Source organism: Echiichthys vipera, assembly GCF_963691815.1.
Source record: "Echiichthys vipera genome assembly, chromosome: 1".
Lineage (NCBI taxonomy): Eukaryota > Metazoa > Chordata > Actinopteri > Perciformes > Trachinidae > Echiichthys > Echiichthys vipera.
Window position 1 is genome coordinate 38,640,501 of NC_139826.1, and position 11,113 is coordinate 38,651,613.

The 11,113-nt window shown below is 36.8% G+C and overlaps 2 protein-coding genes across 2 annotated transcripts in view; both read left to right on the top strand.

The window, feature by feature from the left end:
- nqo1 (NAD(P)H dehydrogenase, quinone 1) overlaps window positions 1-2,976 on the top strand; it is a 12,110-nt gene extending 9,134 nt beyond the window's left edge. The window contains exons 4-6 of the mRNA XM_083915757.1: window positions 110-223; window positions 1,928-2,029; window positions 2,599-2,976. Of these exons, the coding sequence (XP_083771883.1) occupies window positions 110-223; window positions 1,928-2,029; window positions 2,599-2,916 (534 nt within the window). The 3' untranslated portion in view covers window positions 2,917-2,976. The remainder of the gene's footprint in view (window positions 1-109; window positions 224-1,927; window positions 2,030-2,598) is intronic.
- Window positions 2,977-4,438: 1,462 nt separating this feature from the next.
- LOC310947481 (gamma-aminobutyric acid receptor-associated protein-like 2) lies at window positions 4,439-10,907 on the top strand. The gene is made up of 4 exons (XM_083914296.1): window positions 4,439-4,695; window positions 8,060-8,115; window positions 8,205-8,377; window positions 10,400-10,907. Exons 1-4 carry the CDS (start codon window positions 4,662-4,664, stop codon window positions 10,488-10,490), a joined length of 354 nt encoding a protein of 117 aa, XP_083770422.1. The 5' UTR covers window positions 4,439-4,661; the 3' UTR covers window positions 10,491-10,907.
- Window positions 10,908-11,113: the final 206 nt, after the last annotated feature.

The window sequence follows — 11,113 nt, forward strand, 5'->3', positions numbered from 1 at the left end:
AGTAGGTAAGAAACACATCGTGTATCTATGATAAACTGTGTGTGTGTGTGTGTGTGTGTGTGTGTGTGTGTGTGTGCACGTGTGACCCTGTGGACTGTGTCCTGCACAGTTCCCTCTGTACTGGTTCAGTGTGCCGGCCATCATGAAGGGCTGGATGGACCGCGTGCTCACGCAAGGCTTCGCTTTCTCCCTGGAGAAGATGTACGACAACGGCGTGTTCAAGGTCAGTGTCCGGCCCTGAGCCGCGTGGTCCTTTAACCAACACACACGATCAGAATACGATCAAAGAAGCTCTAATGGGCGAGGTGTTTATCCCATTTTCAGTCATTTTGCATCTTTTTGTGCTGGTTTTGCATCTATTTTTAGTCATTTTGCATCTTTTTGTGCTGGTTTTGCATCTATTTTTAGTCATTTTACATCTTTTTGTGGTGGTTTTGCATCTATTTTTAGTCATTTTGCATCTTTTCTGGTGGTTTTGCATCTATTTTTAGTCATTTTGCATCTTTTTGTGGTGATTTTGCATCTATTTTTAGTCATTTTGCATCTTTTTGTGGTGGTTTTGCATCTATTTTTAGTCATTTTGCATCTTTTTGTGGTGATTTTGCATCTATTTTTAGTCATTTTGCATCTTTTTGTGGTGGTTTTGCATCTATTTTCATTCATTTTGCATCTTTTTGTGGTGGTTTTGCATCTATTTTTAGTCATTTTGCATCTTTTTGTGGTGGTTTTGCATCTATTTTTAGTTATTTTGCATCTTTTTGTGGTGGTTTTGCATCTATTTTTAGTAATTTTGCATCTTTTTGTGGTGGTTTTGCATCAATTTTTAGTCATTTTGCATCTTTTTGTGGTGGTTTTGCATCTATTTTAATAATTTTGCATCTTTTTGTGGTGGTTTTGCATCTATTTTAATAATTTTGCATCTTTTTGTGGTGGTTTTGCATCTATTTTAGTCATTTTGCATCTTTTTGTGGTAGTTTTGCATCTATTTTTAATCATTTTGCATCTTTTTGTGGTGGTTTTGCATCTATTTTCAGTCATTTTGCATCTTTTTGTGGTGGTTTTGCATCTATTTTTAGTTATTTTGCATCTTTTTGTGGTGGTTTTGCATCAATTTTTAGTCATTTTGCATCTTTTTGTGGTGGTTTTGCATCTATTTTAATAATTTTGCATCTTTTTGTGGTGGTTTTGCATCTATTTTAATAATTTTGCATCTTTTTGTGGTGGTTTTGCATCTATTTTAGTCATTTTGCATCTTTTTGTGGTAGTTTTGCATCTATTTTTAATCATTTTGCATCTTTTTGTGGTGGTTTTGCATCTATTTTCAGTCATTTTGCATCTTTTTGTGGTGGTTTTGCATCTATTTTTAGTTATTTTGCATCTTTTTGTGGTGGTTTTGCATCAATTTTTAGTCATTTTGCATCTTTTTGTGGTGATTTTGCATCTATTTTAATAATTTTGCATCTTTTTGTGGTGGTTTTGCATCTATTTTAATAATTTTGCATCTTTTTGTGGTGGTTTTGCATCTATTTTTAGTCATTTTGCATCTATTTTTAGTTATTTTGCATCTTTTTGTGGTGGTTTTGCATCTATTTTTCTCTCTCTCTCTATATATATATATGTATATATATGTATATGTATATATATACATATATATATATAACACATTCTCATTTGGGAACACTTGACTTGAGCAGTTATATCAACCTTTAATAATGATTTATAAGACAAAGTACAGTATTAGTCAGCACTTATAACTTCCATGTTTTACTTTAACGTCAATTACAATGTAAATGTAAATGCATAATGTTGATACAGCAGAAGGCGTCATAGTTGTTGATAAAAAGTTAATAGAGACTAAACTGTTCAATGTTTCCTCTCATCGTGCTGCTGGATTTAAAAAAAGTGTATTTCTTTTTTTTCCTTGTAGGATAAGAAAGCGATGTTGTCTTTCACCACCGGAGCGACACAGACCATGTTTCACCCCGATGGCATCAACGGGGACATCAACGTCACACTGTGGCCTCTGCAGGTGAGACCCCCACACTCAGATGATGCTTTTAATCCCCATCACACCACAGAAAACACAAACAATTATCATTTTATCGAACGCTTTTCAAGGAAGACACACAAAGTGCTGTCCATTCAGAACGTGAAGGTTTCTGGTACTCCGGAAGTATTTGCTTGCAGCGTTCTCGAGAACCGCTCATGCGATCGACTTCACACTCGACACTGAACTTCTTCGGGTCCTCGGGGAAACGACCGCCAAGTGTGAAACCGATCGGATGAACGGTTCTGGAGATACGTGAAGGACAGTCAGACATGCATACTGTACACGCACAGATTCCTTCCCTTATGGATCGACGGGGCTGCTACAGCGCCACCTTTTGACCAAATGGCACCAAATTTGCCGTGAACACCCAGACGTCATAGCTACACACGTGCACCAAGTGTGGTTGCAGTAGCGCAAAGGGTTCCAGAGATGTTCTGCACCAAATTTGGTGATGATTGCTCAAAAATGTGTAGGCGGAGTAGAATAGAAACTACCAAGTCTTCTGCGTTGGCGGACGGTTTGTTAACTTGTGTTTGTGTTTCTTTCAGAACGGCACTCTGCACTTCTGTGGGTTTCAGGTTCTCGCCCCTCAGATATTCTGGAGTCCGGCTCACTGTTCCGCCGCCGTGCGCACCGCCATGCTCGACGGCTGGCGAGCCCGACTAAAAGGACTGCTGGCGGAGAAGCCTTTGACCTTCGCCCCCTGCGAGCTCTTTGACCTGAGCTTTAAGGGCGGCTTCATGCTGCGGCCCAAAGTGAAGAAGGAGCGAGAGTCGCAGCCGTACGGCATCACCACGGGGCACCATCTGGGGAAACCGCTGCCGCCCGACGACCAGATCCGAGCTCCTCCGCCCGCCGATCAATAAAAACCAACCTGTAGGAACTAGAACCTCTCTGTTGTCACGTTTCAATATCACTTTTAAACATGTGGGATTTTAAACTTGCTTTATGTTTACTGACGCTGAAATAAAGCATTTTAAATAACAACGACTCGAGTGTGGTCTTTACCTTCTCTGCAAAGTGTCCTGGGATAACTTTTGTCATGATTTGGCACTGTAAATAAATTCAATTCAATAAAAAGCTGCTTTTAGTTCAGTATGTCTTTACTCAAGCTGAGCACACCTTCAACTGTTTTGTAAAAGTACATTTAATTTATCTATCTTCTCGTAAACTGTGACCTGTGACCTTGAAGGGACTTCACCTCATTGTGTAAAAAGTACTTTTCTTTTGTTCTTGTTTGTCTACTTTGTACACATGACACTCGTGAGTTCTTCCTTATTCGAAGGGAGTCTTAGAAAAGATGGTGTCGCTGCAAAACCACCACAAAAAGACTCAAAATAGATGCAAAATGTCTAAAAACAGATGCAAAACCACCACAAAAAGATGCAAAATGACTAAAAATAGATGCAATACCAGCACAAAAAGATGCAAAATGTCTAAAAACAGATGCAAAACCACCACAAAAAGATGCAAAATGACTAAAAATAGATGCAATACCAGCACAAAAAGATGCAAAATGACTTAAAATAGATGCAAAACCACCACAAAAAGATGCAAAATGACTAAAAATAGATGCAAAACCACCACAAAAAGATGCAAAATGACTAAAAATAGATGCAAAACCACCACAAAAAGATGCAAAATGACTAAAAATAGATGCAAAACCACCACAAAAAGATGCAAAATGACAAAAAATAGATGCAAAACCACCACAAAAAGATGCAGAATTACTAAAAATAGATGCATAGATGTATAAATAAATATATGCATAGATAAACGAATAAATAAATGAATGATTTGTATTAATGTTTTTACCTATTTTATGTCAAAAAAACAACAGAAAAATCCCCAAAAAGCCAAAAAAATAAAAAATAAAAAATAAAAAAGCCCAAAAATACAGAATAGAAAAAACAAAAAGGCAAAAAATCAGAAAAGCAAAAAAAATAAATAAAAAGCAAAATAAACAGGAAAGCCCCCCAAAAATAAATAAAATCAGAAAAGCCAAAAAATAAATAAAATCAGAAAAGCAAAGAAAAATCAGAAAAAACAAAAAATGAAAAACAAAAATAAATAAATAAATAAATAAAATTAAATAAAATTAAAAAAGACCAAAAAAGCCACAAAAAGGGAAGAGGACGTGGGGGGGGGGGGGGGGGGGGGGGGCGTTGTTTGTGGTTTGCTCTCCAAGTGTTGATGGCGCCGCTGTTGACATATTTTACGCTCATTTAAAGACTCACAATATAAATGTTGGATTTCAAAAATAAAATTAAAAATAAATAAAAAGCAGCGTGGTAAAGAAATAAATGTATTTTCTGACGCACCCCTCTCTTCCGCATCCCCCCCCCCTCTGTCCGTGCGGCGGAATGGAACAGTCCGCTGTGACGTCACGGTTAGCCGTTAGCAGCAGGCTGGAGCCGTTTGTCTGTTTGTTGTTGTTTTTGCTCGGAGGCGTCGAGAGCGGCGGCTGTTCCTTCACCTTTAACCGCCATTTAAACACTTAAACGTCCCGCTTTAAAGACATATACTTGTTTTCTTTCTCCTCCCGACCTTTAAATTCATAACTTGAGTCGGTTATAACCTCTCCGCATCGAGTGACAAAGAGTCCGGAAACATGAAATGGATGTTCAAAGAGGATCACTCCTTGGGTAAGGGAGGGAAGATGGAGCTGCTCACTAACGGTTAAACTCACGCAGTTGACTTGTTTTAAGCTAAGTAATATATTCAGCTACAGGAGGACATACATGTCTTTAATGTTGAGTAAAAACCTTTCAAAAGTAGGCACGGATACACAAACACCGGCCTGTCCTTCGGGCTTTTTCTGCTTCCACATAATATTTAAGAAATACCCAAAAAACAGCGGTTAATATTAATGTCAGCTTATGCAAAAGTCCGCCATGTTGTTTCCACTTCAAGGCTGATGTTTATTTGTTGTGTAGCTGGTTGAATAATCGTCTTTTGTCTGTGTTTCACCCCTGAAATAGATGCAAAACACCAACAAAAAGATTCAAAACCCCCACAAAAAGATGCAAAATTACCAAAAATAGATGCAAAACACCCACAAAAAGATGCTAAATGACTAAAAATAGATGCAAAACCACCATAAAAAGATGCTAAATGACTAAAAATAGATGCAAAACACCCACAGAAAGATGCAAAATTACCAAAAATACATGCAAAACAACCACAAAAAGATGCAAAATGACCAAAATAGATGCAAAACACCTACAAAAAGATGCTAAATGTCTAAAAATAGACGCAAAACCAGCACAAAAAGATGCTAAATGTCTAAAAATAGATGCAAAACCACCACAAAAAGATGCAAAATGACTAAAAATAGATGCAAAACCACCACAAAAAGATGCAAAATGTCTAAAAATAGATGCAAAACACCCACAAAAAGATGCTAAATGTCTAAAAATAGATGCAAAACCACTACAAAAAGATGCAAAATGATTAAAAATAGATGCAAAACTACCACAAAAAGATACAAAATGATAAAAAAATAGATGCAAAACACCCACAAAAGATGCTAAATGTCTAAAAATAGATGCAAAACTACCATAAAAAGATGCAAAATGATTAGAAATAGATGCAAAACACCCACAAAAGATGCTAAATGTCTAAAAATAGATGCAAAACCACCACAAAAAGATGCTAAATGTCTAAAAAATAGATGCAAAACCACCACAAAAAGATGCAAAATGACTAAAAATAGATGCAAAACTACCATAAAAAGATGCAAAATGATTAAAAATAGATGCAAAACCACCACAAAAAGATGCAAAATGACTAAAAATAGATGCAAAACTACCATAAAAAGATGCAAAATGATTAAAAATAGATGCAAAACACCCACAAAAGATGCTAAATGTCTAAAAATAGATGCAAAACTACCATAAAAAGATGCAAAATGATTAGAAATAGATGCAAAACACCCACAAAAGATGCTAAATGTCTAAAAATAGATGCAAAACACCCCCAAAAGATGCTAAATGTCTAAAAATAGATGCAAAACCACCACAAAAAGATGCAAAATGACTAAAAATAGATGCAAAACTACCATAAAAAGATGCAAAATGATTAAAAATAGATGCAAAACCACCACAAAAAGATGCAAAATGACTAAAAATAGATGCAAAACTACCATAAAAAGATGCAAAATGATTAAAAATAGATGCAAAACCACCACAAAAAGATGCAAAATGATTAAAAATAGATGCAAAACACCCACAAAAGATGCTAAATGTCTAAAAATAGATGCAAAACGACCACAAAAAGATGCTAAAAGTCTAAAAAATAGATGCAAAACCACCACAAAAAGATGCAAAATGACTAAAAATAGATGCAAAACTACCACAAAAAGATGCAAAATGACAAAAACTTTTAGTCTGTGTTTGTTTGTTGTGTAGCTGATTAAATAACCGTCTTTTGTCTGTGTTTCACCCCTGATGTCGACCTGGATCCAGGCTTTAAGCTGTAAAAGCCTTTATTCTGCACTGAGTTACAGTCTGGATGTTAATTAACATGTGTATGTTTATGTTGCTAAATATTATAGTTTTACTTTTATCCACCTGTTACAAACTGAGGCCTTTTGTTCTGCAAAAGTTGTTTTGTTCAGGCCTCCTGTCTGGCTTTACTTCGCATGTTTTTTTGGTCTTTTAATGCAATTATTTAAAGTTTATTCTTCAGTAAAGAGTCATAAATGCCAGTCAACCTGAGTAACTTTAGGATATTGTCTTTAAACCACAAAAAGATGCAAAATTACTAAAAATAGATGCAAAACCACCACAAAAAGATACAAAATGACTAAAAATGATGCATAGATGTATTAATAAAGAAATGATTTGTATGAATGCATTAATTCATTTTATGACAAAAAGCCAAAAATAAATAAAGAAATAAATAACAATTATTTAAGTTTGCATTCTAAAAGTTATTGTGATAAAACACAAGAGAAACAAACTAATGAGAACAGGCAGAACCCAGTGTTGTTGTTGTTGTCCGTGTGAGACTACATTACCCAGAAGCCCCTGCGCTTCAAAAACTTTATTGGCATTTTTAAAGCACAAAGAAATTGCTTCCTCCTCAAACGGTGCAAAGTGTTTCCACATAATAAAAAATATAAAGTAAATCACTTATTATAAAAATAAAATAAGGTTAGACACATTTATTTACAAACAATAAAAATGAAAGCACTTATAAGTATAAAATAAGGTTAGACAGGCATATTTATCATCTTTTTGTGCTGGTTTTGCATCTATTTTTAGTCATTTTGCATCTTTTTGTGCTGGTTTTGCATCTATTTTTAGTCATTTAGCATCTTTTTGTGGTGGTTTTGCATCTATTTTTAGTCATTTTGCATCTTTTTGTGGTTGTTTTGCATCTATTTTTAGTCATTTAGCATCTTTTTGTGGTGGGTTTGCATCTATTTTTAGTCATTTTGCATCTTTTTGTGGTGGTTTTGCATCTATTTTTAGTCATTTTGCATCTTTTTGTGGTGGTTTTGCATCTATTTTTAGTCATTTTGCATCTTTTTGTGCTGGTTTTGCATCTATTTTTAGTCATTTTGCATCTTTTTGTGGTTGTTTTGCATCTATTTTTAGTCATTTTGCATCTTTTTGTGGTTGTTTTGCATCTATTTTTAGTCATTTAGCATCTTTTTGTGGTGGGTTTGCATCTATTTTTAGTCATTTTGCATCTTTTGGGGGTGGTTTTGCATCTATTTTTAGTCATTTTGCATCTTTTTGTGGTGGTTTTGCATCTATTTTTAGTCATTTTGCATCTTTTTGTGGTGGTTTTGCATCTATTTTTAGTCATTTTGCATCTTTTTGTGCTGGTTTTGCATCTATTTTTAGTCATTTTGCATCTTTTTGTGGTGGTTTTGCGTGCGTGCGTGCGTGCGTGCGTGCGTGCGTGTGTGTGTGTGTGTGTGACCTGTACAATAATAACAAAGTGGAACAATTGAATTTCCCTTGCGGTTGAAATAAAAGTCCTTCTTCTTCTTCACAGAACATCGGTGCATAGAATCGGCCAAAATCCGCAACAAGTACCCTGACCGAGTCCCGGTGAGTGAACCCGCCGTCGCCTTCCAGCTTGCTTTCACCATGAGTGGCGTAACCGGTCGGTAACCGGCGGCGTCTGTGTGATTTCCCAGGTGATTGTGGAGAAAGTGTCGGGGTCACAGATTGTGGACATCGACAAGAGGAAGTACCTGGTCCCCTCCGACATCACGGTGGCTCAGTTCATGTGGATCATCAGGAAACGCATCCAGCTGCCCTCGGAGAAGGCCATCTTCCTGTTCGTGGACAAGACGGTGCCGCAGTCCAGGTCAGGGGCGGGACGCTGGGGAGGGGTTGGCACCAGGACCGGGGACAGGACTCATAATAATACGTATATATTTTCATTTCATTACAATGTCAAACTTCAAATTAGACGGAAATAATAAAGAATTAAGCATCAAATCATGTTCCGTAGACCGTAAAGGCGTCGGCCAAAGCTCCAGATTATTATACCTTAAAACTTGTTATTGGCATCATTTTAACTGTAAAAAAATAATACAAACATACCGTATCTTCCGCACTATCAGGCGCACCTTCAGTGAACGTCTTATTGTGAAACTTTTTTCATATATAAGCTGCACCACATTATAAGGCGCATAGAACAGATGCTACAGTCGAGGCTGGGGTTACGTTCTGCATCCATTAGATGGAGCTGCACTAAAGGGAACGTCAACACAACAGTCAGGGGAGGTCGTCTTGTTGCTTCCTCCACTTCCGCACCATTGATTGGTTCATGTTCAACTCTCTGGCTGCTGCTCTATTCCCGTGTTCTGCTGCGTGACTAATGGCCTTGAGTTGAAACTCTGCGTCGTGAGCGTGTCTCTTAACAGGAGCCATTTTGGGCTCTTTACACAAACACACACATGGAAATGAAACAGAACGCTTCACGCAGTCGTATATCTCAACATGCACCGCGCGTTACTTCTTCTACGGGGGAAAATAGAGTCGGCGGCTGCTCACCGTAGTTGGAGACCTGTTGTGGCTCAATATTGGTCCATATATAAGGAGCACCGCATTATAAGGCGCACTGTCGGCTTTTGAGACATTTGAAGGTTTACACAAGTTTGCTCCTTTGCTGCATTTACAGTCCATCACCTTCCACTTTCACTTTCTTTTGAACTTGTGAATTGAGTTGCACATTTTTAATTCCTCGTCTAGATTATTCCATAAACTCACGCCTTTTATCGACGCATCTGTTTTTAAAAATCCTCCTGTTCCTCTTGATTCAATCGGGACTTTCTCTCTAAACTCAAACCGCTCCTGTCGACAGTTTGGAAGTTTTAAATGACTTGTGCTGTAAACGACTCAGAGCTTTAATGCACACAGTTTAAATGAAAAGTGTGTTTGTTGGGTCATAAAACATCATTTTTGGGTCATTTTTGCATTTTTCGTTCCATCAAAACACAAATATATTTTATTTGAAATCATAAATGTTGAAGAAAAGCTGCGGATCTTCAAATTTGAGAAGCTTTAATATATATTACGTGTGTGTGTGTGTGCGTGTGCGTGTGTGTGTGTGTGTGTTTTTAATTTAAAAATATATATTTTATTCTTCATGTAGGAGATAAAAGATGCAGGAACCTTAACCTGTAAATTGACTCTTATAAAAGTCAATTTAAGTTATAAAAGCATACATTTTATATTTATGTATATATTTATATATATATATATATAAATATTTATATATATATATATATATAAATATATTTATATATATATATAAATATATTTATATATATATATATATATAAATATATTTATGTAAATTAACAGAAGATGGATCCAGTAAATGTTTGTTTTTTATTGATAAATAACTTAAATGCAGAGTTTTATCTCCTAAATAAAAAATAAACTTCTCTCTTTTTGACTAAGGAAGTAATTTCAAGTGAGAATTTCAAAATAAAAGCTCACCTTAAAGAGGATCATTTTCATATTAAAATATATAAAAAGTCAATTTACAGTCATTTAAAAAAAAAAAAGGATGAAAAGCAGCAAATCATCAGTTTAAAGAAGACGGATCCAATAAATGTCAGTTTTTTTTATCATGAATCATTTAAATGCACTTTCCAAAGTCAAATTCCAGGCGTTTCCAGGCGTTTCCAGCTGCGGTGAACTCCACATTTGTTGTTGTTTTGTTGTTTCTGTGTTAAATCTGCAGCGTCTCATATCGAGCGCAGGCCCCTGAATCTCATCACATCTAAGCCGAACCGTGTAACTGTATGTAAGTGAAGCCGCGGGCGCGTCAGGGATCAACCATCAACAATGACGCCGCGTCTTCTCAATGTTGCAGCATCACGATGGGGCAGCTGTACGAGAAAGAGAAGGACGAGGACGGCTTTTTATACGTGGCGTACAGCGGCGAGAACACCTTTGGTTTTTAAAGCGCACCGAGACGCCACGATTGTGAGCGGCCCGACCCGACCTGCATCCAATCACAGCCCTCGCTCTGCCCCTGGAGGAACCGCAGGGAAACCCCGGAGAGATTCAGAGACGTGACGGTGACGGACGGCTCGGCTGAGCGGACGGACATGAACGAGTGCACCGGTGTGTTTGTTCAAAGAGGCCTAGATTCCTGTGTGTGTGTGTGTGTGTGTGTGTGTGTGTGTGTGTGTGTGTGTGTGTGTGTGTGTGTGTGTGTGTGTGTGTGTGTGTGTGTGTGTGTGTGTGTGTGTGTGTGTGTGTGTGTGTGTGTGTGTGTGTGTGTGTGTGTGTGTGTGTGTGTGTGTGTGTGTGTGTGTGTGTACGATATTTAAAAACAACTTTTAGTTTCATTATCAGAGATTTACCCGCGACGACCTCGCCAATAAAGAGTGAGACATGAAACCTGGCCGTTGTTTTTTTATTTTAATGTTTTTATTTCAGCACTTTATTCATGAACATCTGGTTTAATGAGCTTTAACAATTATGTTTATTAATTAGCACAATAACATCTAATTTAATCTGCTACATTAAAAAGAAAAATAAGTAATGAATACATTTTAAAATTAATAAATATTGACTAAAA

Coding starts and splice junctions, on each gene's coding strand:
- LOC310947481 (XM_083914296.1), top strand. CDS start 4,662: ATGAAATGGATGTTCAAAGAGGATCACTCCTTGG. Junction 4,696..8,059: donor CAAAGAGGATCACTCCTTGG/GTAAGGGAGGGA, acceptor TCTTCTTCACAG/AACATCGGTGCATAGAATCG. Junction 8,378..10,399: donor AAGACGGTGCCGCAGTCCAG/GTCAGGGGCGGG, acceptor TCAATGTTGCAG/CATCACGATGGGGCAGCTGT.